The sequence below is a fragment of the Panthera uncia genome, chromosome X, assembly GCF_023721935.1.
Source record: "Panthera uncia isolate 11264 chromosome X, Puncia_PCG_1.0, whole genome shotgun sequence".
Classification (NCBI taxonomy): domain Eukaryota; kingdom Metazoa; phylum Chordata; class Mammalia; order Carnivora; family Felidae; genus Panthera; species Panthera uncia.
The window spans coordinates 19,095,404-19,122,040 of NC_064817.1; the positions used below are offsets into that span (position 1 = coordinate 19,095,404).

A 26,637-nucleotide genomic window follows, 5' to 3' on the forward strand; every position below is an offset into this window, starting at 1 on the left:
TATTTTCTTTGTTTTTATCTACTTCATTGCTTTGGAAGGCACATACACTCCTTTTAGGACTGGTAGGTATGGGCTTTAAGCTTTCTGTGGGTCTGGGGAAGAACACATACAAGATGTTTTGATGGCAATAAATCTATCAGAGACACGAAGACATGGCAAAAGGACTCAAAGTACCCCCTGCCCAGTTGGGATAATTAGAGCATCAGTAAACATAATTGCAGTGGTTTGAAACACATGACATAAGGGTAAATCTGTGAGTCCATATTACCAAAAAAAAAAAACCAAAAAACAAAAAAACCCTTACCATCTACCCTTAAAAAAAGACAAAGGGGCGCCTGGGTGGCGCAGTCGGTTAAGCGTCCGACTTCAGCCAGGTCACGATCTCGCGGTCTGTGAGTTCGAGCCCCGCGTCAGGCTCTGGGCTGATGGCTCGGAGCCTGGAGCCTGTTTCCGATTCTGTGTCTCCCTCTCTCTCTGCCCCTCCCCCGTTCATGCTCTGTCTCTCTTTACCACAAAAATAAAAAAAAAAAAAAAAAAAAAAAAAAAAGACAAAAACTATTGTTTTCCTTTAGAGGAGTTTATGGCACCAGCTGTATTTGGAAAACTGCTAAATAAAATATTGACATGGGACAACAGTTTGAAAAAGCGTTCTGTGGCCTATATTTCTTAAATTATCAGTATTTTTTTAAAAATTTTTTTTAATGTTTATTTATTTTTGAGACAGAGAGAGACAGAGCATGAATGGGGGAGGGTCAGAGAGAGGGAGACACAGAATCTGAAACAGGCTCCGGGCTCTGAGCTGTCAGCACAGAGCCCAATGCGGGGCTCAAACTCACGGACTGCGAGATCATGACCTGAGCTGAAGTCGGCGCTCAACCGACTGAGCCACCCAGGCGCCCCAAATTATCAGTATTTTTTAAGCGAAATGGCAGTGTGTGCTCAGGGGATGAGTAGAGGAGGAGGGAGAGGGAAAGAGAATCTTAAGCAGGCTCTGCACCCAGCACAAAGGTCCACATCACCCCCGTGACATCACGACCTGAACTGAAATGAAGACTTGGACGTTTAACTGACTGAGCCCTCCAGGTGCCCCAAAATGGTCATCTTTTCATTCCTCCTGATTTGGCCAAGTTGAGCTCACTCTTACTCTCCTCCCTCTTGTCTTTGTTACTAAAATGTTAGATTTTGATACAGAGTAATCACTTAGACTTTTAAAAACTGTCATTTTCACACAATTTTCTCAGTTTTGAACTATTTTTTAATCTCTTGTTATTATGGTGTGTATTAAATTTTTTCAGGAAGTGGGTGTTGATGATACACATTTGAACCCTGGCAGTAGGGAAGAGCAGTTCATAGCAGGGGCGCAGACGCCCTGACTGCCTGGACCCCGTCCTGGCTCTTAGATAAGTTCCCTAAACTCTCAGCTCTCTCCTCTGTAAAATGACGGGGGTTGGTGGAGTGAATGAGTCAATATATACAAAGCACTTAGAAGAGGGCCTGCCAGCGTGTGCTCAGTATTTGCCAGCCATTACTGCGAAAGACCATTTGGCCGCGAGTAGGAATCCTCCGGTATAACCCTGTTCTCTAAAAACCCTAGCTGTTGGTCCATTTTCTTCCGAAGACTGATGTTGCAGAGAAGCCTGACATCAAACTGACTTTGTTGCCTTCTAGCCTAGCGGTGGAGAGCTCTGGATGTGTGACTCTGGGCAAGTTACTTGACCTCTGCAGTCCTTGCCCGCATCGTGTGTAAAGCGGGGCAAGTCCTAGGCCTCCCCGCCTTGGGCCCTTTGCACATGCTGGCCAAGCCATCCTTCCTCCCTTCCATCGGCTCGTTTTCCCTCACTCCGACCTTTTCATTCTGCCAGGGCTTCTAACCGTAGCGGCCTCAGCCTCTGGCCAGTCATCTCACTCCGGCCTCTCGGCCTCCGCCACCGACCCGAGGGCACGCACGCGGCAGAGAGACAACCGAGCGAGCGGTTCCGCGGCGAGACCGAAGACACACTCTCTTTCGTCCAGGGTGACTGGGCCGCCGGGAGCCCAGAGGCGCCCGTCTGCTCCGGCAAGGGCTGGAGGACAGCGGGGGCGGCTGGAGCGCACAGGGCTCCCGCCAGACTCGCTCAGGGTTCCCGAGGCCAGTCGACGTCAAGGCGGGCGCCGCGCGCGGCTTGGTTGGAAGCCGTGAGGTTTAGGGGAGAGAATTCAGTAGAGCCGCGAGTAGCGTGCAGAACACGGGCTGAGCCCTCAGCGAACGACGGTTTCCTCCCGCCTCAGTGGTTGCGGGGCTTTTTGTAGTTCCAAGTTGTGGTTACAGATTGTTGCCAACTGTGTCTGTGCGTGGGTAGGTGATTTTCCCCGAAGTGCGGGGAGCTCTTTCAGCCTGCACAGAGAGAGAGAGAGAGAGAGAGAGAGAGAGATCTTCCCCAAGCTTAGGAAAACCTTGGTTCCCCGACGAGCTTTCGTTATTGCGCCTCTTGGCTAGGAGCGGCGAGCACCTGCCTGTGGGCGACGGTCTGTGTTCCCCGTCTCTACCATCCGTCCCCACCTCCGAACGTTGAGTTCCCGGGGGCGGGGACGTGGGTGCCGGTATTGATCTCCGGAGGGCTTCCTCCCAGCCTCCTGGGCCCTGAGGCCCTGGAAGGGCCTACAAGGCACCGGCCGCCCCCGGCCCGGCCGCTTAGGGAATGAGTTTCTGCCCCTCGCCCGGCCCACTGTCCTTCTGGCAGCGGCACACGACTTCTCAGCGACACGCTTGAGCGGTCAGCGCGAGGAGCCACCGACCGCGCGGGCGATCCCAGGAACCCCCGCTGCTCAGCCCAGAGGCCCGGCCTAGGGGCTTGCTGGAAATGCAGAGCCTCCGGGAGGTCCTGGCCCCGCTGCTGCAGCGGAACAGCACGTTCACGACGCCCCCGGTGGTGGGGGCTGGGGGGGGGGTGCGGGGTGGGGGTTGCGTGCGCCTTAAAGTTGCAGAGGCTGTGCTCCAGAGCACGGGACTCGGTAACCCTTTGATTCATAATCCGTTTGTTTTCTGGCTACTCACGGGGTCTTTCTTTACGGGGAAAACCTTCCCAACTCCTCACCAGACCAGATCATGTCAGGCTCTGACTACTTCTTACTGCATTTTCATGTGAAGTTTCATGACCATAAACTGGGGACTCCGTTGCCCATCGCCTGAGTCTTACGTGCACAATTCACACTTCATTGCAACCTTAATTTTACTCCGTCACATTCCTGCCGTGTCCTCGGCTCCCTTCACCCCTCAGAGAACCCCAAACTTGCCAGAGTTGTGTCCGCAGCTTCTGTTTTGTTCGTTCTTCTCTCCGTAAGAGCTCCCTGATCTCAATACTCTCCCCTGAGCTTCCACTCACGAACTTTGATGTACTTTGGATCAATATTGCCCACTCAACAATAACAATATTAATGGGTTTTTTTTTTTTTTACAATATTAATGTTTAACATTGGTTACCACACACCGTTGACATCATTCCTCTCTTTTATTGTCACCAGAACTCCCTGAGGTGGGCTGAAATATTCTCATTTTTCAGACGAGGAAGCTCAGGCTGGAGCAGTCGGTGGGAATTGGAATCTTTCTCATTCTCTTCAGGACACTTAGCACTCTCATGGCAAAATATTATTTGTACTATGATGGGTAAAGATTCAGCGTACTATTTTGTCTACTTCTTTGAATATTTCCATAAGGGAAAGGGACACGGAGTCAAAACGATTAAGTACTATCTGTCATGGCAGATGGCTGGCCAATGTATCTCTCCAGTTCTGGACTTCCTTCTCCGTTTCATCTAGATTGGCATATCTGGTGACATTTCTGACTTCTTCACTCTTGAACACCTCACAGACTTCTGAGACCTGATGGGCCAGGACCTGCACTCCTGCTACCCCTTCCCCAACCGCTCTCCTGTCTTTCCCACCAGAGCTAAGAGCATCATCACACTCCCTGTGTTCAAGAGGGACCCAGGAGTCGTTTGGGTGCCATCTCTTCTCTGTTACCTCGTATAACCAATTCACTGCCAGGTTCTGCCAGCTGTAATCTCCAGAGCGTGTCCGAATGCCATTCTCTTCTCTGCCTGCAGTGTCAGCCACCACCATCGTCCAAGTTGCCATCACCCTTTACACGGCCCTGCCTGCTTCGGTGAGCTTTCCGATTTTATGCTGCCCCCTTTCAGGGACCAGAGGACCTCTGAAAACATAAATCACATCCGCCACCTACTTAGAGCCCTTCGATGACTTCCCTTTTCCCTTGGAGTAAAATACAGACTTCTCACCCAGCCTCGGTGGCCTTGTGTGATGTGGCCCTCGTATTTGTCCGCCACACCTTGCACCACATTCCCTGCCTTCCTCTCCTCAGCCAGGTGCCCCGGTCCCCTTTCAGTCTCTCTGCTGCCCCACATGCTTTTCTGCTGCAAGGCTACACACCCCTGCCCATTTTCTATTGTTTCGTCCTCTCTTACTCATCCTTTGTATCTCCAGCTATCTACTCCTTCTTTTTTTTTTATCTACTCCTTCTTTAGAGAGACACTCCCTAACCCCCCCATCAGAACTAGCTTCTCCCAGGCAATCTTCATAGTGCCAGTTTTTAGTTGTGGCAACCACCGTAATTTGCAGTTATATGTTAATTTGTGTTCAAATGCTGCCTCTCCCACTCTGATGACAAAGAACGTGAGGGTCTTTGGGTCCAGTACCTGGATGTAACTGGCACCTAGTAGGTGCTCACGAAGCGTGTGGTGAAGAACGGATCGTCTCTGTCATTTTCACCTGCATTCTGGGAAAGTATCTCAAGGATGTTTTTCACGTCAGCCTTTCTATTCCTTACTGACTATATGGCTTTTAATTTTGTTGATGCCTTACGAATTTTCTTCCAGTCTTCTTTGAGTCAACTACCTTGTCAACTTTTGCTCTTCGTCTACCTATGACCTTTTGCTTCTCATGCACAGAAGTTATGGTTATTTGCAATCTTTTGAAGAGGCCAAATAGTTTGATTTTTCCTTCTGTCTCTGAAAGCCAATAATTTTCCACAAGTATTTCCTTTCTTTCAGTCTTCCTACTGTTTCTTTTATCCCATTGTCTTTGGTTGTAGATCTAAGACCCTTCCAGACTTAGTGTGTCAATAAAATGTGCGGGTTGCCTTTAGTCCCAGCTTGTATGCGTTTGGGTAGGGCTTCCAACCCTTTGATATCTGCAGCTGCAAAGTGAGTTAGTTGATGGGCATGGCCTCCTGTCCACGTTCCAGCTTCTAACAGGCCTTCCCTTTTTGTACCTCCTTGTTCTCCTGTGGTTATCACCTTCCTCTTATTGTCTCCGTCTGTGGTACTGGAACCCAATGACAGTAAGCGAAACGGTTCTTCCTATGTCTGTGGTCACCTACAGTGAGTGAGTAATGGGGGAGGATACGTTTTATGCCACAGCCAGTCTGCCCTTACTTCCTACCTAGTTGATTAACCAGGTTGTTCTGTTTCGGGGTGACTGGCTCAGTCGGTGGGGCGTCCAACTTTGGCTCAGGTCATGATCTCGAGGTTCCTGAGTTCAAGCCCCACGTTGAGCTCTGTGCTGACAGCTCGGAGCCCAGAACCTGCTTCAGATTCTGTGTGTGTGTGTGTGTGTGTGTGTGTCTTCCCCTCCCCCCCTCACACTCTGACTCTTTCAAAAACAGATGAACGTTAAAAAAATAAATAACAAAAAAATTCAAGGTCGTTCTGTTTCAATGTAAAAATGTAAAAATGCAGTGGGTAGACTGGAGGTTGTGGGGGACTGGGGGACAAAAGGGGACAGAGAGGATGGGGACTCGAGGTGGGCAGAGGACACAGAGGGGTTTCCAGACAAGGGGCAAAACTCAGGAACAAGACTTCCTGCATGACAGTATAGTTCCTTGGGATCAAGAGCTATGAATGCGCAGTCTTCTGGCGAGTAAAGGCCCCAATTTCTGAGTCAGGACACAATAGGTGTAGCAAGAACAATGTACCTTTTTGTTTGTTTGTTTGAATCTATCCCCAGTTGCTCTCTTTCATGAAAGGAAGCCCGAGTGCTCCATTCGGTGAAGTATGTGTCCCTTTTTCTCAAACTCTATTTGCCTTACAATTATTTTCAAGGCCGTTCACAATTTTATATTATGTTGTCTGTCAAACTCTCATTATTTTAATGGATTTTTATTATTTTTCTATGAGGACATGGGATGTTTTAATGGAAAGCTGTGAGGAGTTTACTGGTGGACTGTAGATCCAATTTTTCTCTTCTCCTCCTTCAACAAAGAAATCTGCAGATCTACAGAATATTCATGAATATAATTTTTTTTTTTTTTGCTTCACATCTGCTCCCATAGCTCTGTCAGTAAGGAATTCATCATTCCCAAAGCATTCCATATGCTTTTCCACTCTGCATTTACCCGTGCAATTTCCCCTGGCACAAATCCTCTTCAGTTTTTGGCCTCTAGCAACTCAAGAACAGGATGTTTCGATCCTCCGCTTGTTTTGAGCCCGAGGACACCGTGACTCCATGTTTGTTAGTACAAACATTCTAATCAGAATCGCGCCAACATTGAAGAAATTTTATGAAGAACATATTTTCCCAAGCAATCTCAAATCACTTTAATTCCTTAATATCAATTTTCTACCTAATGCAGATAAAGCATTTCTAGTGTTTTTTATTTGCTTTTATGTGAATGAAATTATTTTCATCTGGAAAATTCTTATTCATAAAAATGTCACTGTGATCTGTTTGAAAACTTGTCTAAATCAAAATTTTTACATTTTAACCTCTTTCGAGTGAGTTTACTTCTGTGGCAATTAGGTCTGCCAGTTTCCCATGTTGTGAATTTTGTGGGCCTAAATTTTGTCAAGAAAATGTGAGTTTGGGGGCGCCTGGGTGGCTCAGTCGGTTGAGCGTCCCACTTCGGCTCAGGTCATGATCTCACGGTTTGTGGGTTCGAGGCTCACGTCGGGCTCTGTGCTGACAGCTCGGAACCTGCAGCCTGCTTCGGATTCTGTGTCTCCCTCTCTCTCTGCCCCTCCCCCACTCACACACACTCTCTCTCTCTCTCTCTCCCTCTCGAAAATAAACATTAAAAAATTTTTTTAAGAAAATGTGAGTTTTTTAAGTTTCTGTATTTATTTTGAGAGAGAGAGAGAGAGAGAGAGAGAATGGGTGCAAGCTGGGGAAGGACAGAGAGGGAGAGAGAGAATCCCAAGCAGGCTGTGAGTGCGGAGACCTAAGAGGGGCTCCCAACTCTCCTACCGGAGATCATGACCTGAGCCAAAGTCAAGAGTCGGGATGCTTCACCCACTGAGCCACCCGGGCGCCCCAAGAAAATGTGGTTCTTCCAAGTGTTTTGAATCGCTAACAAATGTAGCAGGTAGTAGTGACCCCCCCCCAGGCCCCCTTGGCACCCACCCTTCAGTACACAGGAACGGTGGTTGGCTTCTGAGTGCAAACACCTGCGACCCCCCACCTGCGGGCGTTCTCGGAGCCCGACACCCCAGCCAGGCCAGAAGTGCTGGGGAGCTGATGTGCCCCGGGGACAATCCTCAGCCAATGACAGAGGCAAGTTGGAGGGTAAACACCCCAGCTTCCATGTCCTGGGGGTGGGGGGATGACTCTTAGCTATGTTCTACTTGGTTTTTCCTAGTTCCCTGGGGTGTGGGGGTGGGGCGGGGCGGGGGGGGGGTGGTATAGAAGCCAGTTACCTCTGGTCGAAAGCTGCTTGATGATGTACCCTTAACTGGCTCATCCTCATCTGTCTTAATTCCCCCACCCTACTGATGCTTTCTGAAATGACCTCTTAATTACTTATACTCTGATTCTCCTCTAGAAGTCAGCTTCCAGGGACCCCAACTTAAGGCTACAAATGTAATTGTATAAAGTTTTGCTATTGACAGTTTTATTGTGTTATTTTTATGGGGTCTAAATCTTCCATGGTCGGTGTTGTAAAAAAAACGTTTTTAACATGTATTTATTTTCAAGAGACAGAGTGCGAGCGGGGGAGGGGCAGAGAGAGGCACAGAGAGAGAGGGAGACACGGCATCGGAAGCAGGCTCTAGGCTCCAGGCTCTGAGCTGTCGGCGGCGCAGGGCTCGAACCCACTAACTGTGAGAGCATGACCTAAGATGAAGTCAGACGCTTAACCCACTGAGCCAGCCAGGCACCCAGTCAGGGTTTTTTAAATTCTCAGAGTCAAACATTTTGTTACTGAGTTAAAATGAGTCTTCAGCCATTTTTTTGTTCATTCACAGCAACTATTGTAGGCGCTGTTTTATGTTTATTCCTACCAGTACTAGAATCCACTTGAAGACTGATAGATTTGATTTGGGTGCATGCCTGCGTCAGAACCTCCTGCCTCATGTGACCTCCTGTACTTTTTTTGCACATCCTTTCTTGAGAACCCTTTTTTATATTCCCCACCTAGAGAAATCTTAATCTCTATAATGAAGTAGAAATGCCAGTTCCTCCATAAACCTTTTCCTGATTCTCATCAATAGTAATTGTAATTTTGAGCTCTGATAGCAGCCTGCTTTTTCCTCTATTTAGCACCTTTTCTTGCCTTAAGTGATTTTTAATTATTTCCCCATCAGACTGAGAGCAGAGTGGATCTTGTTTTCACTCCCACCTAACTCCACTCCTACCAGCACACACTGCAGGTATTCAGTAAAAGTCTGAATGTATGTTTCCATAACAGAGAAACCTCTCATACTCCAGATCTAAGAATGCTATTTGTTAACTTTTGAATGGGTTTTTAAAAATCTGTAATGTACACCATGCCTCTCACTATCTTTATCAGCTGCCATCTCTCAGATACATTCGATTCTTAATCATTTTGCTCCATCAGTGCAATTTCCATCTCTTTTCTCTAAATTCTGTTTTGCTTTTCACATTTAATGAAATTTGATTGTACGGTTTTTTAAATTGCCCCAGTAATTAAAGATACCTAGTCATCATTTGGAATAATATGCTCAAGTGTGGCAAGGCATAGTTGATGAGGAATTCTTCCAAATCCATAATCAAATATCAAAATGCCAGTGAAAAAAATGACATTGAAAAAGGTCATAGGACATACATAGCAAATAGATGTGAAAAATTACTCAACAATCACAATAATCAAAGCTGAAATTAAACTACAGTGTTCACCTATTACATTGCTTATTCCTCTTTATTAAAGTACAAGCTGTCAAGGTGTAATAAAGAAACTCATATTCACTGCTGATGTGGGTATAATATTGTACAACTTTCCTGGAGCTTATTCTAGTAATATTTGCCAGGGACTTTAAATGGTTCATTTTAAAACTTCATCTTTAGGAAATTATATTAAGGAAATAATCCTAAATTTGGACAGTGTGTGCATGTGTGTGTGTGTGTGTGTGTGTGTAAAGAAGTTTAAAAATGTAGTTACGTCTCACAACAGAGGCATGTTTAGATCAATTATGGTATAACTATATTATGGAACACTAAACAATCACTAAAAATATTAATTTCAAAGAAATTTCAATGACTGGTGAAATTATTTCTAATACAATTTTACGTGAAATACGGGATACAAAATTATAATTATACTGATTTCCATTAACACTCTGATCCCTTAGGGATAGTTTTCTATTGGCTCCTTATCTTCCTGGGTCACACTTTCCTGTTTCTTTGCATGTCCCATAATTTTTTGTTGGAAACTTGACATTTTAGATAATGTATCGTAGCAACTCTGGATTGTGTGTGGTGTTTTTGCTATTTTTTGGTTTGTAGTGTGTTTTGTGATTTGCCTCGACGAATTCTGTGGTCTTTTCCCCACCCTTTCCCCTCCCCTACGGTGTATGGCCATTGATTTATGTCTGCTCAGTTTGGGTTTTTAAATTTTTTATTTTTAAGCCTGGATTCCCACGCACCGCCCGAGTTTGCATAGCTTAGTGGTCAGCCAGCGGTTAAGCAGAAGCTACACTTCAACACCTTGAGCCAGTAAGGCTCCCATCTTTTGCTAATGAATTTGTGTGTGGCCTGGGGAAGGCACTCAAACTCTGAGTAGTTTCCAACCCTATTCCAGCCTTTGTTTTGGGTTTGCAAGGTTTCACATCCATTCGCGGACCAGTAGCTCGCTAGGGCCCTCTTCAGTCTCCCGTTAGGTGCACACAGCCTTGTCCGTGAACACAGCCTTCTCTGGACCACCAGGGATAAAGTAGGCTGTCTCATTCCCAAGGTCTGTTAAATTTCTGGCTGGTCTCTCTGCCACTCTTCAAAACCAATCCCTACTGAGACCCCCAGGCTAGCTGCAGAGTTGGCAACAATGACATGGGATTGTCCATACCAAATAAAGGCAGGCCCCTCTGAGGGCCTGGTAGAACCTCTGTGCCACATGGCTGGGGGAAGGGGAGCTGAGATGGGAACAGCCCCTGGCTGAAACATCCCAGACTCCCACTGTTCTTAGAGGTTCAGCACATCTTGAATAAATGCTTCTCTGATTTGTTGTATGCCTTTGGTCAATTTCCAGAGTCTACATTTTTTGGACAAGTTTGCTTAACTTTACCATTGCTTTTAAGGGAGAGGATTGGCTGAGCTCCTTAACTGGCCACTCTGGAAGTCCTGCTCTGTAAACCACACAAGTTGTACAAATTATACAAATTCATCCTTCTTCTTGAGGGAGAAAGTGGGACCTTCCTTGGGACATGAAATCCCCAGGGTAATGTCACCTTGGCAAAGTGTCTTCAGCCTGGAAACTAACGGGATCTGCAGGAGAAAGTCCAACTGTGCAGACCAGAGCACCTGGATTAGTGGTCCTCCGTACTTGTTTTCTTCCACTTATTCCTTAGCATTCAAGGATCATTACATTCCAAGAAAAGAAAAAAAGCTCTATGGTCAACATTTGATTTACGTTAAGCTAAACAAAATCAAAAGGAGTCAACATCAGGACTTCTCAGAGCCTTTTAATATGCTGTTTGTTGAGATTCTCTAGGAAAGAAAATAGGTAGTGTTTTCTCAACACTGCGACCAATGAACTTTTTCCCCCCCCACACTTCAAGGGATTGCCGATCTTCAAAATACCCTTCGGTGTGTTTTACTTGAAATTTTCTGCCTGGATAAGAAATACGGAGATGTTAGGGGAAGAAGTATGTTCACAACTATGACAGCTGGATGCATCAACCTTCTAGACATGGGAATGGTGGTAGTGGAAATGAATGGAGGGAAATCCCTCAGTGAGGTCAATTTCTGTGGACAATCAAGCTAATACAGCTGCCCGTCCTCACCGGGAGCATTTCATTGGTAACCTTCCAAGTTTCTGGGTTCTGTGTTTCTTTAAGGAGGACTTCCCATGTGCCTGGCTTAAGTAAGGCTCTTGGTAAATAAAGACACAGTATTTGCCCTCAAGGAGTACAGTTAAGGGCACGACGGAGAAGAGTTATAACTGAGCGTCAGAGGTGGCGGCATGTAGGCATCCACAAGGTGCTGTAGGAAGACCAACGGCACAGTTAACCCGGCCCAAGGTGTGAAAGAAGACTTGACAAAGGCCATCATGTCCAGGCTGGTTCTTGAAGGCCAAGGAAGGCTTAGCCGGGCAAGGAAGAGGGGAGGAGCATGTGCAAAGTCCAAGAGGCTGGAGAAAACATGGTATATTCAGGGAGCTCCAAGTAGTTTGCCTAGCTAGAGTATGGGGTATAAAAGACGGAACAGGTACAAAGGTAGCAAAAGATGAAGGGCTCTGTGTGGCAGGCTAGCTAGGGAGTTTGGCTCTTACTCTCAGAGTGAAGGGAGATTATGAAAGGCTGTTGAACCTCAGGATGATTTACCTTCTGAAAGCTCCCTCTGGCAGCAGTGTAGAAAACAGACTGCGGAGGTAGATCAGAAAGCAAGCTCCAGGAGGCCAGCAAGAATAATGAGGATCTGAACAAGGGCAGTAAAGACGGAGAGGGGCAGCTGAGAGGTGAAATTGTGAGGGCTAGACGAACCGAGATGCTGGGGGGGCAGGGGAGAGAGGCAGTGGTAGACCACTCCCAGGTTTCCAACTTCAACAATGGTCCAGCCACATAACAGAGGGAACTCGGGATGAGGGGCAGGTATTTGGGAAGGAGAGAATATACTCAGCCTTGCACTTGTTCGGTTTGAAATTCTGATAAAACACGTGCGAGACGTTAAGGAGACGGTTGGAACTCTGGGTTGAGATGTACCCAGATTTGACAGGTGTCAGAACTCAGAATAAAAGCTGCGGGAGCCACAGGTGTGGTGAAATCGGGCAGGGAATGTGTAGACTGAGAAGCAGACAAAACCATGGGGAACTCTATCTTCCTCTTCTGAACGCCTATAGCCTCTGCCTATAACTTACGGAATGTGTTACGTGCTGCAACATCTAGCTCAGTGCCTACTTGTGCACAAAAAGTACCATGCTTGATATGAGGGTACAAAGAGGAATACAAGAAGGTCCTTTCATCCAAGGGGACTAGGATGTAGTCGTGGAGAAAGAATTATACCCACCTATTATGCAAAATGAAATCAAGAGCTACAAATATGCTGAATGTTGAAGAGGCAATTAATTCAATGGAAGAGAGAACACAGGTTTCAGGAAGGGAGGAGAGCATTTGAGTTGGGGTGGAAAGTGGATTTTGCAAGCAGGGAAGGGGAAAGGAGGCAGGTAATAAGAAGCTGGAAACTAACAAAGATCACAACAGAATGAAGTGGGCGAAGCAACAAAAAGAGGCTGGGAAGGTGGCTTGAGGCCAGGGCCCAGGGAATCCTTTCTCAGGCGTCCATTTTAAAGAAGGCACAGAGGAGGAGCCTATGGATAGCCAAGCGCTTGTGACGCAGCAGCTTCATTTCTGCCTCGCCACTAAGTTCAGAAATAAATGCTAAAGGAAACCTAAAAATCACCACACTAAGGCTTATGGCTTGTAAATGCTCTTTCTCAATTCCGTATTTCCATTCTGCAAAACTCTGTGTTAGTGGAACTTTAATTACTTGGCTTCGTTATAAAATTTCCATTGCATGTAAGTGTAAGTAATTTCACTCCAATGCACTCATTTGAATCTGTGACTGAAAGCAGTGGGAGAAATCACGTTTTTATGGTACTTCCTTGGCATGCCGAAGGGAAACAAAATGTATGCTGTTAATCAGGTCATGAGTGACTTGGAAAGTGATGGGTTGCATAAAGATAGCAAATAATAAGAGATAAATAGATTTTAAAGATTAAAAATATTTTATTTAAACTTTTCTTCATAAACACTTTTAACATTTTTTTTCAATTTAAAAACAGAATGGATAGCATAAACATGTTTGAATAGATTATATTCACGGCTTGGGAAAAATTACCTGACAAAAATGTAAAGGCTTTCAAAACAGGTATAAAAGGCAAACCTTAAATTATTCTAAGATTTTTAAATCGGCCTTAGGATTATTTGACTACTGGCCCAAAATGTACCTAAAGGTCAAAATATTTTTCTATAGACAAAGTATGCCCAAGAGGTACAGGGCATATACAAGTTAGGTAGAAAATAACCTCTCTGACTATCTCACTGGAACATTCCTTCAGAAAGCAAACACCTAACCCTTACTGATATACTGATTAATAAGGTTTTTAATGTAGCTGTTCCCAAAGATGTAAAAAAAGAAAATCCCAGATTATGAAGGGGGAACAAACCACGCTGAGGGCATTCTCTCAGCGTCGCCCGTGTACCAGTGAAGTCACACGGGTGTATGTACTGCAAGGGTAGGACTTGCATGAGCTTACCTATTCTGGTCTGTGTCTATTGAATATTTGACTTTATAAACTCTCGATAAACTAATTTCTCAGGACTTTCGTTTTGAAGATAAATCTCTTTTAGAAGATATTTATTCCCAAACCAACTCTAATCTGATTGAATAAACGTATGATCCCTAAAAATGTTGAGTACAAAAAAAAAATCAAAAACGTGTAATAGGCAAACAAGAAAAATGGCACTGGCAGTTTTACTGCCATATAGCCCTCAGTTACAGCTAATTTACACTATTATCTATGTTGTGTTTTACTTCAGTCTAAAACTTTAAATTATGTATTCTCAAAAGAGCTAGTCTTTTCTGAGAGATAGCTTATAAACTGAAATATCAATTTATATTATAAACTGAAATGTTATGACCTACAACCACATATACATATATAAAAATAGTCCCACTGAACGTTTGACATGTTTAGGTTATGCAGCTCAAATAATTTGTTATAAAATATTTTAAAGCTTAGTTTCATGTAATTAAGACAAAACTCTCCATTTTTACCACTTCTCCCCACACAAATGTGTGTGTCCTTTACTATGACTCGAGCAGGCTTCCCAGAATGAGGTGTCCAAAGGTGCTGCTTTAGAAAAGATAAGTGAAGGGCTCAGTCAATATTTCACAAATTAGAGTAACACGCACACACAGAGCAGAGCAATGAGGACACAGAGAATGTTGTCTCAAGAAAAGCTAGTAATTCTATTAATTACGCTTTGCTTTTATAAAAACCAGTAGTACTTCTTCCAATACAAAACCTTCAATGTGAGAATCTTGAATTTTGTGAAATGGCTGTAGTGCAAGGATTTTCTTTAAGCAGATTAAAGTCAAAACTGAAATTCAAGGTCAAAGATAGGGAACAGAACAAACATTTCTAATTAAGATGCAATTACTGAAGATCAGCTATCTTTGTCAAGTCTGGTGTTTAAAATGTAAGGTGAAAATTAACACACAAAGATCACAACAGTTACACTGTAGTTTCCAATCTCTTACTGAATTTTTAAAAACCACTACCTTGAGCACATACAATGTATCTAAACAAAAAATGGTTCCAAATGAAGCACACAAAAAATAAACGTGAAAAAAATTCTATGGAAAAATTTTCCATAGTTTAGTATAACAAAAATAAATCTCTTTCAGCAATGAAACCGTAATTTTAAAAGGGAATGTAGGTTAATCGTGGATTTAAAATAACCTATATTAGCACTACATATAAACGGATGAATTTTCTCATACATTCAGAACCCAAGCAATACCAACTGTTCTTAAAGCTCAAAACTGACTACAGCTAACATCAGGTCAGACATGACTCACGTGTGAAGCTGAACCCACAGTTAGTTCAAGTTAAGATTTCACAAATTTTCCAAAACACGAACTGTGATCTTGGTCTTGTGTCTTGAGAGTGGAAGACCAAGAATAGTCAACAGTTTGCCCAGATCTTACGCTAACTAGGACTATGAAGTCGTATCTAAGCAATTAACAAGAACCACCACTGGTGTGTAAAAGTGTAAAAGCCTGATAGGGGTACCCTGTCTCGGTCTTTTCCAGCAAAAGACAACAATGAGGAAAATAATGAAGACATTATCATTATTTTCTTTAAAGCAAGAAAGCACACAAAGCACTAAACCAACTAATATATTAGAAAAAGAATTAAATGGCTAATCTAATTCCTAGTTTTCAAAAATAAAATGATTAAAAAATGATTTTTAAAAGGTAGAAGAAGACTTTTACCCATATTACCATGGGAAACAAGATCATGACTTCACTCTTCCATTTTGTGTTCAGTGGTGGCAGCAGCAAAAAAAACAAAAAAAACAAAAAAACAAAAAAACAAAAATGAAAACAAAAAATAAAAAACAAAAAACAAAACCAAAAAAGTGAAACTAGAAAATTTATACAACAGCCATAGAAGAAGGCATTGCAATATTGCACCAATATCCTAAGCTCTGGCAAGTTTTGCCAGTGTAGATCTAGTCTGTATCAGATATAGACTTTACTCAAGAGAAAATGGCATCAATTTGAACGATCCACTCCCTGGTTATTCTTGCTTAATTTTGTCAACTACATGTTTTTCCTTCGAGTTGAAAGACTTGAAAGGTGCACAGCTAATCCTACAACACTTTTATAAATGCTTTTAAACAGTTAACTTTGATGCATTCTGAATTTTGAGGTTACTATCCTTCATGCTAGTAGCTTTCAGTAAATAAAACAAAGGCTGAGGGCTTACATCCCCAGTGCCACTAAATATTTTGTACTAAATAAACAAGTAGATATAACCAGTAAGACTGTAATTCTATTTCTTACCTCTAAGTCAAAAATGAACTCAAATTTTCCACGAGATGCTACTTTCCATTCAACAACAGATGCAGCAGCCTTCTTGAATGTAAAGAACGGGAGTTGCACTTACTTTTAGGGGGCCTTTATTTAGGAGTCTGGTATTACCTAAATTCTCTTTAAAAGTGCTTGCACGCTGCAGGGCCAGGACTGCATATACCACTCCGATTCTCACTAAAAACAGGGTAACGTTAAACAGACTGCAAAGAAAAACATTTTCAAAAAGAAGACATACATTGATAAGGAACACTAAACGTTTACTTTTGAAAATAAAATACAAAATGTTAGTTTTCAGAAATCCATACATGTTTCAGGAATACAAGGAGCTCAAATATTACTGAATCAGTATGGACTGAAGATAGGCTACTTTGATACCAAATGAGGACTCCAGTTATTTTAACTTTCTAAAAATGTTAGTACATGAAAAGACGTTACATCTAAAATTCAACAAGTATGGCAAACCGTGTGTGCAAGTGCACTAGCTTAAAAATATAGAATCCTAACCACGCGTAAAAGGAGATGTGCCTTGTATGTTCCTAAGATGTACGCAAGTATGGGTATGCTTTCGCTAACACAATGCAGAGAAGAGAAGGCAGCTTAGAAATAGTGTTTTGAATATAAAAAAGTTAACTTTGTAGAAAATTTATATTTTTGCATTTTCAGCAAAAAGCCATGCAAAAAGGTCAAGAGTTTTAACGTAAATAATAAAACCAAAAGGTCTAACAGACTGAAATACACTGAAATAAATGTTCCAAAAGATTTCAGATTGAGATAGGAACCGAAATTACATCCAGTGACACTTATCAGGTCTTCTCTTAGAAGAGGCATGACTCCTACGCTGACATCTGAAAGAAATGTTTAAAGCATAAAATCAACTTCCCAGATAAGTGGATCACTCTATTAAACTGCTTCTGGAAGTAGTTTCAAGAGCTAGCGCTTCGAATTAACTTATTGCATGAGTTTGAGGCCACTAAAAAGAAAAAAAAAGGATGCTAGCACAGAATGAAGAATTTTTTACGATATTAGACCAATGGCTTTGATAGTAAAACTGGTGAGGTTTTTCTTTATGTTTTTTAATTAACTACTCTGTCACAAACAAATTTTTTGTTTGGCTTATTTAAAGGGAGAAAGATGTCATTAGTTGCAACGTCTGACCTCGTCCAGTATATATTCCGGAAAATGCAGGTTGCATACTTGTAAACCATCTAGCTTGCAGGGCATCCGCGGGTACTCGTCTTCCTTCCACTTGTTTTCTTCTGGATCAAAAGTGAGAATGGAATCGCTGTAATGACCATTGTAGCAAAGGCCTCCGAGAACCATTATCTGTTTGTCCAGCACAGTCACACCATGACCACTTCTGCCAATTGGCATGGATGCCAAAATGGTCCACTGATCAGTCTCTGGGTTGTACACTTCTGTGGAAGGGCATCCCTGAGACTCAAAAGAGGCTCTCAAGATCACACAGACGCCACCGAAGACATAAAGCTTGCCGTTGTAAGAAATCATCTTGTGGAAGCATCTTGCGTAATTCATTTTGCTCTTATTCTCCCAACAGTTGGTAACCACTTGAGTTCTCCTGGTCCGCTGTTCTATGGTCCCTTCTTTACTGGGGTCAAACACACACACCTGTTTGGAGGTGGAAGACGAGGTGATTCCACCAGTGATGAACAACTTGTTATTGAGCACTGTCCCTTCATGTCCATATTTGTTAACTGGATAAGGATCCACAAATTCCCATTTATCATTGGTGATGTCATACCTCTCAGTTGAATAGAAAGTCTCATCTCTGGTTCTGCCTGCCACAGCGTAAATAAACTTTCCAATGACACCAACTGCAAACTCTGAACGTGGCACAGACATGTCTGCCATCCGGAGCCAAGAGTTTTGCCTGGGGTCATACCTGAACACTTTGGAAGAAGCATGGAATTCGCCATCCGGGCCCAGTTCTTCCCCGCCCAACAAGAACACAAAGTTATTGACGATAGCAAGGCAATCCGGGCGCAGAGGAACTTGTGGGCCCTCCAGTTCCCACCAGACTCTTGGTTTCTTTAAGAGAAGAATTTTACTGTTAACCATGCTATGTCCAATCATGCCTCGGAATACTGTAGTTTGGGGTTTGGCAGAACGGATGCGGCTTGACTTCATGTCCAACAAAGGCTGCTGGTGAACGTTCTGAAAGTAATTCAGTGCTTGGTCAACTTCATAGCGCAGCTGTCGGGAGTATCTATAAAATTCGGATGTCTTAACCTAAGAATACAAGTAAAAGAATTTAACCAAAAGAAAGAACATCAATGGCAAACAAGATATCAAAGCCAACTAAGATGATTAGTGTACGATTTGAGGCTTACTTTGCTAAAACTGTTTCTCCTGTTAAGATCACATACTATTTTTTAAGTTTTATCATATTTGTTTTCATAATAATCTATGCACATCCCCAAGCCTTTTAAAGTAAATATTTATTTTCCAGGCACAAGCTACATTCCTCTAACAAAATGTACTAATCATTCATCTACTGTATGTCAGGCCCTGGGATACAAGTGGTGGCTATGAGGACAGAGGTTTCACAGTAGAGGAAATCATGGCCATGGTTTTCTTAACCACAAGGAACACTGTAAGAACAGCCATGACTGAAAAACTTGGGCAATCAAGTTAGTGAGTTAGTAAAAATTTAAATATATATAAAATTCTCAGGTTTTTGATATAAAGAATTGGTTTGATATCATCAACTCCTACAATCATAACCCAGTTGACAAGGAAAGGTCAAGTTTTTTTCCTTTTTTTAAAAAAAACATTTGTTTATTTCTGAGAGAGAGAGGGCAAGGGGCAGAGAGACAGACAGACAGAGGATCCAAAGAGGGCTCTGCGCTGACAGCAGAGAGCCCAATGCAGGGCTTGAGCTCACAAACATGAGATCATGACCTGAGCCAAAGTGAGATGTTCAACCGACTGAGCCACCTGGTGCCCCAACTTTTTTTTTCTTTTTCTTTTCTTTTTTTTGGAGCTGGAACTACCTCATTGTGACGATTATCAAGATCTTATGAAGCACTTTTAAGTACTGTGCTAAGTTCTATAGGGACATAAAAATGTTAAGATGGGGTCTCTTTCCTCAAAGAACTTCGAATCTGTGTCTGGGGAAATGAAAATAGATAGAGTTGCCAGTAAGTAAATAAACAAGGCAGTTGACAGTTGGGAATGAGGGTGTAATATGGGAGTTCTGTAGAACTTAGGACACGGAACATACACCAAACTGGCCCAAAACACTCACGGGTTACCTCGTGGAAGAGGTAGGAAGCTGGAATCCATGAAGAAAAAGCTTGTATCCTAGTGGCAAGAATGAGACAAGAATCTTCAATTTCAAGGGGGAAAATCAGCTATTGTAGACAGAAGACGGGCAGAAGAGTACGACTGATGTGAAGTAGAGACAGGGAGCAAAGGCGATGACTTGAACTGATCTGAGGATTTAGACTTGAGGCGCTCGTGAGAGCGGGATCACTAAGGGACTCTGGAGAGGCATTCCACTTCGCTGGTGATCAATCTGCACTGGTGGGAGGATGCTGAGGCGGGGACGTCTAGGAGTGTACAGGGAACCCAGCGTGGCTGTGTGGGAGGGAGCCAGAACTACACATAAATGTTTAGGAGCTTTCTTTCCTTCTTCTCCTTTTTCCTTCCTCCTCCCTAGTTTTCTCATTCACGCCCACCTTGGTCCAAAAAGTTTGAAACAGAAAGCACCGCAAATGTGTTTTTAAGTATTTTGTTAACTGCGTTTCAATACGATTGGCTTCCTTTGTGATCCCAAGCAGTTAATTTTATGGATTTAAAATCATTATTCTGAGAAGGGGTCCTTCGGTGGATTTAACCAGGCCAGCAGAGAATTCCTGGTCTTACTACATAAAAGAGAACAAACGGACGTCATTACTTCACTGGGGGCCTTATGTGCAACATCTCAAGCTAAATTATTCCTCCTGCGAGAGACTAATAATCATCCCTGTTTTCCTGATGAAAAAACTAAGGCTTAGAATCTTAAGTGACTTGCCCAAATTGTTTACATGACTAAAACCAGGAGAGCTGGGATCTGAACCTTGAACCAGGACAGTCTTGCTCCGAAGATCAATTTCCAATAGGTTACAGCACAGCTTCCTTTAGTCTTTAGAAAACTCTTCAAATGACAAACTCAATTCTTAGAACACTTAACATATTTAAATTTTTTTTTTCAACGTTTTTTAATTTATTTTTGGGACAGAGAGAGACATAGCATGAACGGGGGAGGGGCAGAGAGAGAGGGAGACACAGAATCGGAAACAGGCTCCAGGCTCCGAGCCATCAGCCCAGAGCCTGACGCGGGGCTCGAACTCACGGACTGTGAGATCGTGACCTGGCTGAAGTCGGACGCTTAACCGACTGCACCACCCAGGCGCCCCAGAACACTTAACATATTTAATGAATTAGCCTAATGACCCTTCTCAAAGAAAAGATAATATAATGGTTCTTAAAGAATCAATCACATGGATCACAAATGACTGGGCATCCAACCCAATTCTTCCTAGCAAAATATTAAGTGTGGAAGAAATCACAGCAAAATAATGAGTAATGGTAAACAAGTAATTTCAATAAAGAGAGTACTAATATGATAAAAATATGAGATGAACTCTCATTCTCTACTACTTTCACTTCACATATAGAAGAATAAAGGAAATGAAGCGAGCCTCAATCTCTTATGAGAAACAATGGAAACCTATAAAGCCATTTTCACGGAGTATTTATCAATATGCAATGATGTTCACAATATATTCAGTTTTTAAAAAGCAATAGTAAACTGGTATCCCAATTAAAGAAGATTTTGTGTACGTTTGCTGTGTTAATAGTGATTGTCTCTAAAACTTCACAAACATCTTTGCATTCTTTGTTTTTAATGTATCATTATTTATAAACAAGAAGAATCTTGCCATTAAAAAAATGGGTCTCCTAAAACCATCAAAAATATATTTGCTTAGTAAAAATACGTATCTTTTCATTTTCCATTCATTTCTACTATGAATTGCCTAATAGTGTACCTCGCCCATTTTTCTCATCTTTTTCATATGTGCAAGACTAAAAGGCAATACCCTGGAAATCAACAAGAAACATAAACCTCAAATTAAGTATTTAAGTGCCTACTGTGCACAGCCAGTGGCCTGAGAGCTACACAGGTTTTGAAGTAACAGAATCTGGTCTAGCACCGTAATTAAGCACCACGTCAAGCAGCCTGGTAAGACAACTAAGAATCCAATTTAGAAAATATCCGACTCACATTCAACAAGCTGTGGGATCTTGGGCAAGTAACTCAACATCTTTACAGCCGTTTCCTCATCTGTATCATTGAGATAACAATAGCACCTATGCCTCATAACCCTAAGGTAGGAGATAAGCATGATAATCCAAGTGAAAAAGACTTACTACGGTGCCTGTCATGTGGCAGTGTACAACAAATAATAGCAGTTATTAGCTATTATTACTCACCAGTGGACATCTGTGGAAGTGTCCGTCAACTTAAGTCAATGCATCTGATGGTGTGTTTTTGGTCTGTGTAAAAATTCAGTCTTTTAGAAACGAGAGGAGTAATGAGTCAAACTTACCCTGGACCTAATCCTCCCCAGTAAAACCTGACTGGTAAGATTCGAAGAGAAGGAAGCTTTCCCAAAAGCAGCCATGTCACTTAGAGATGGAAAAAGGAAGGGGAACACTGCACATATTGGACAGGCAGATTTCAAGTGTTTTAAAGGAAAATTAGGACCAATTCCAAGATCGGAAACTGTGTAAAGAAGCTCAAGAAGGCTTGGAGGCTCTCAAAAGCATAATGCTGACTGCATAATTGCAAAACACACTGATGAGGGGAAGAAAAGGGGAAAGTATCTAAAAAATCTGATGTGCAGCACAGAGAGATTTCTGGAATTCAGATGTTAAAAAACCACTTACAACAGATGGCCAAAACAAAACAAAACAGGCGCATAAAACAAGTATTACAAAGGGTGAGATGGAGCTGTAAGAATACTGTGAACAAGGCTAACGCCTCAGGATGAACTGTGACTTAGCAAAGTGCCAGGTATTGAATTAAGTGGCATCTTGGAGGTTAAAGTAAAAAGAAGTGGAGGCAAAAGTGAAGCCCCTCCCGGATGGGATGGTTAATGTAATATTAGCAAAGACAAATAGTCTTCTATTTTATTTCCATTCTCAGCTAACAATGTTTTATTCTGTCCAATCTGAAGATCAAACACAATGACAAAGAAACTTAAATCCAAGATGGCTAAGGAAAAAAAAGAAAAACTAGATAAGATATTGTCACTAAGTTCAAGTCATTTCATCTCAAGATCACATTCTGGGATCCTGAGAGGCTTCACATATAAGGTTGCTTAACTGCTTTCCGTAATCTGTGCGGAATCATGAAGAATGGAAAACGACTAGAAGCCAGACTTCCAAACTAGACTAGTTAGCCAGAGGCTGATCCTGAATTGTTAAAAAATACCACTTGCAAATAAGAAAGTGTTACACACTGGGAGGCAGCAGACCCACCAAATAATGCCAAAACTTGACACTTCCAGTTTAATGTCCGAGGATGTAACAGAACCAGTAGACAATGAGAGAACCTATGGCTTTGGCAAAGTAATCAATAAGTCTAATCATCAAGAGAAGTACCAGGGATCCATGAACTAGTTGCAATTGTAGCAATAATTGTGTTAATGCATTCCGGGGGTAAGGCTAGATGGTGGGAAGTCCACAGCTTTTATCAAATGCTCCAACGATCCATGAACTCTAAATGTAAAGCTGTAACTGACTATCCTCAGTACAATGTGATAGAGCAGAGTCATATCATGGACCTAATTAAATTAGACAATCCCACCCTCTCCATCAGATGAAACCACGGCTCAGAGCGTTTAGTTCCATCGCTACAATTTAGACAATACAAAGTGGACCACAGTCTGAAGACAGCGAAGGGATCTAAACCATAGGAAGAATGGTAAAAGTGATCAGCAATGTTTACGTTCAAGAGAAGACTCAGGAGAAAGATGGCAACCATTTTCAGGACCAGTAAGCGGAAGTTTGGAGGAAGATTTTAGGCCAACAAAGAGAAAAGCTTTGTAATTAGACCTACCAAGATAATGGATATCCATCACATTAGTAGAAGAGCACAGAAACCAGGAACAACTCAAATATCAATGACATCAGTTGGATAAACTGTGGTATGCAGACTTTACCATATGCAGTCATGAAGAGAATGAAGTTAATCCACATGCACTAACACAGATGTTCAAAGTGTCAAATGATAACTGAAGAATATATACAATATTCTCAAAAAATAAAAGTGGCCTGCTTTGAACAGCTGGTAGTGTATTCAGAGGAAAACATGTATACACATACAACATATGGTTACCAGTGAACTTTTGGGGGACTTGCCCTTTTTCAGGATCTATACAGGTCTGTATCTGGCTTTTTCACAAGGACTATAGTAAAAAGGGTATGGGTACATATTTGCCCCAAGTCAGGACTGTTTACCTCCGGAGTCAGTGAGCAATCCTGTCACTTCAGGTAGTCCATGTGTGACTGCCTGTCAGGAGTGGAGAGGGTTCTGGTGTCACATGAGGACTAGGCACAATGGCCTGTGACAGCCCTCCACCTTCCAACCCCAGTCTCTTGCAAATCCCATCAACCTGAACCAGCTTAAGTGCTTCTTAAAGTCATTTTCCTGTCTGTTTCCTACCCAGTGTTTCGGTCCCTTTGTCCTCTTCTCCATTCATTCTATTGTGTTCCTTTGAAACCAGGGTTCCAAAGAGTTTAAAGAGTTACTTCAACTCTATGTTAAAAGTCCTTATCATAGCCACATATCTTTATCCAGCTTGTTCTAACCGTAAGCCCCCAACAATGGAAGTTGTGCCTCTGAGATAGTTGGTTATACTGTAAAATGTCTTCTAACCTAAGAAATTCAGCTCCTACTCTCTGCCACAGCTAGAAGTTCTAGATCTACCATGCTCTTTCCCCAGAACTACAATTTTCCTCTACAACTACATAATATCAATAAGCATAATTAGTTTCTTCTTTCATTATAGAAATGGGGAATTAATGCCTCTCTGATAATCCTGGACAAAGTAATTACAGATATACTCTGCTTTAAAACAAAAAGCGTAGGGCTAAAACCTTCTATGTGAATGGAATCATTTAGATACATTAATGAAGAAAGCTATCAAAAAAGAAACATGTGGCTCATCTTTTCATAGAGAAAGCATTTCTCCCATCATTCGCTCACATAACAGTTTATCTCTAGATCAGTTACTTCCAAAAGAAAGATATGGGGGAAAAATGACATTTCTTTCATGTTCTGAAGAACTACTTTCCTTATCCTTTCACAGGATTAAAAAAGCGGTCTTGTTTTAACACTTAGAAAGAATATATTCATTATCGCTTTTCTTGATACTTAAAAATTTTATTATGAAAAGTATTTTGTCTTATGCTGCATAAAAAATAAAAGTATGATACCTCCTAAAAACAGTGATCTGAAAATTTAAATTGGCCATTTCCTCTGATCTTTAGTTTCATGTAACTGTGTGCACACATGCATGTACAGGAGAAAATGTGAGGTACTATTAATTCTGAATGAGGCTCCTGGAAATGTGTATTAAGTGGAACAAACAGGAGCTAGCCATTACCACTGGGCAAATATTCCAGGTTTCTCCTGTTGCTGTCAAAACGTTACATAATCCATTCATTCAATTTTTTAATTGTAAAGGTAATTCGTATAGATCATTCTTAATTTTAAGAATTAAAGTGAAACTGGGGCACCTGGGTGGCTCAGTTGGTTAAACGTCCGACTTCAGCTCAGGTCACGATCTCATGGTTTGGGAGTTCGAGCCCCACGTTGGGCTCTGTCCTGACAGCTCAGAGCCTGGAGCCTGCTTCAGATTCTGTGTCTCCTTCTCTCTACCCCTCCCCAGCTTGCACTCTGTCTCTCTCAAAAATAAATAAACACTAAAAAAAATTGTTTTAAAGAATTAAAGTGAAACTGGCAATATAAATAAAACAAGCATTTCTACAGAGCTTATTACTACATAACTTCACGTGATTAAAAATCTGCAATTTAAAAAAATCTACTATAACTGGCTAGTCTGGGGTGCCTAACTGGCTCAGCTGGTAGAGCATGTGACTCTTGATCTTGGGGTTTTGTTTGTTTGTTTTTTAATTTTTTTTTAACGTTTATTTATTTTTGAGACAGAGAGAGACAGAGCATGAATGCAGGAGGGTCAGAGAGGAGGGAGACACAGAATCTGAAATAGGCTCCAGGCTCCGAGCTGTCAGCACAGAGCCTGACGCGGGGCTCGAACTCACGGACGTGAGATCATGACCTGGGCCGAAGTCGGACGCTCAACCGACTGAGCCACCCAGGCGCCCCTTGATCTTGGGGTTTTAAGTCTGAGCACTACACTGGGTGTAGAGGTCACTTTAAAAAAAACTGGCTACAATCTAAAATTATTTTAGGCCTTTAGCCAATTTAAGATATTAACAGCTATTTCACCTTTCAAAATGTTTTTAAATGCCCAATATACTTCTACTAAACCAAAACCAAACAAAAAAAACCACACACACACACACACACACACACACACACACAAAAACCCCACAAAAAACAAAAAAACCCCGTCTTTTATTAGCTTATCCATCAGTGGGGGTTGGAGGTGCCACTGGGGACTGAAATATTCCCTGAACTAAAGATCCTAGGTCTTGGGCTTGATGCCATCCCTAAGTCACTGTATGACCATGGACAAGCCTCTAGTTGAGACATTTTCTCCTTACGATAGGAGTCAGTTGCATGAAGACACCTCTGGCCCTTCCTACATCCAAAAATGATACCCTAATTTTCAGAATGATGAGTATAAGGGATCATGTGGAAGGAAGACAGAGTCCTAGCTATCAGTTTTATCATCCCTTCTCTATGATCCAATCTGCTCAAAAGAAATATCCAGAAATAAAGCAGTTACTAAAACGAATTATACCTTTGGGAACCACAGCTACATCTAGTATTATTTTTGATATTCAGCAAAATGTGGAGCAGTCTTTATGTGCCATATTACAAAAGCATCCACCTTGGTATGAGAAGTCTATTTATAAATTCATGCTCAGAACTGAAGCTCATACTTATTTATGTTAAAATTACAAAAAGCTAGGTGCAAGATACCTTTAATTAATCCCTTTGTCCTGAAAAACTGAGTTAATGACCAAGGATAAAGCTATAAGAAAAAAAAAAATCAGTTCCTGCTAAGTACAAATCCTCTCAGTAATACTGTAACTGCAGTCAAACACCAAACAGTAAAGACAAATTTTAGTAAGGATTTACCTATCCTCTCTTCTTCAAGCAGGCAACAATCTAAATTATCGAATAGAACTTCAAAAGCCAAGTGACCAGCATAAATGGGGGTGAGGGAGAAGACCCTCCTCAAGACAATAATCTAATAAGAGATTGAGCACAATTTGGTTAGTCCTCTATCCCTTCAACTTTCCTAGGATGAAAAATATGTAACTCAAAAAATAAATATGCTCAGAAAGTCTAATTTGCTTCCAATTCCAGTGCAGTAG

At 42.1% G+C, this 26,637-nt stretch overlaps 1 protein-coding gene across 1 annotated transcript in view; it reads right to left on the reverse strand.

Moving 5' to 3' along the window:
- Positions 1-14,392: 14,392 nt before the first annotated feature.
- The window catches only part of KLHL15 (kelch like family member 15), a 35,457-nt gene continuing 23,212 nt past the window's right edge, over positions 14,393-26,637 (reverse strand). The window contains exon 3 of the mRNA XM_049643607.1: positions 14,393-18,288. Within this exon, the coding sequence (XP_049499564.1) occupies positions 17,179-18,288 (1,110 nt within the window). The 3' untranslated portion in view covers positions 14,393-17,178. The remainder of the gene's footprint in view (positions 18,289-26,637) is intronic.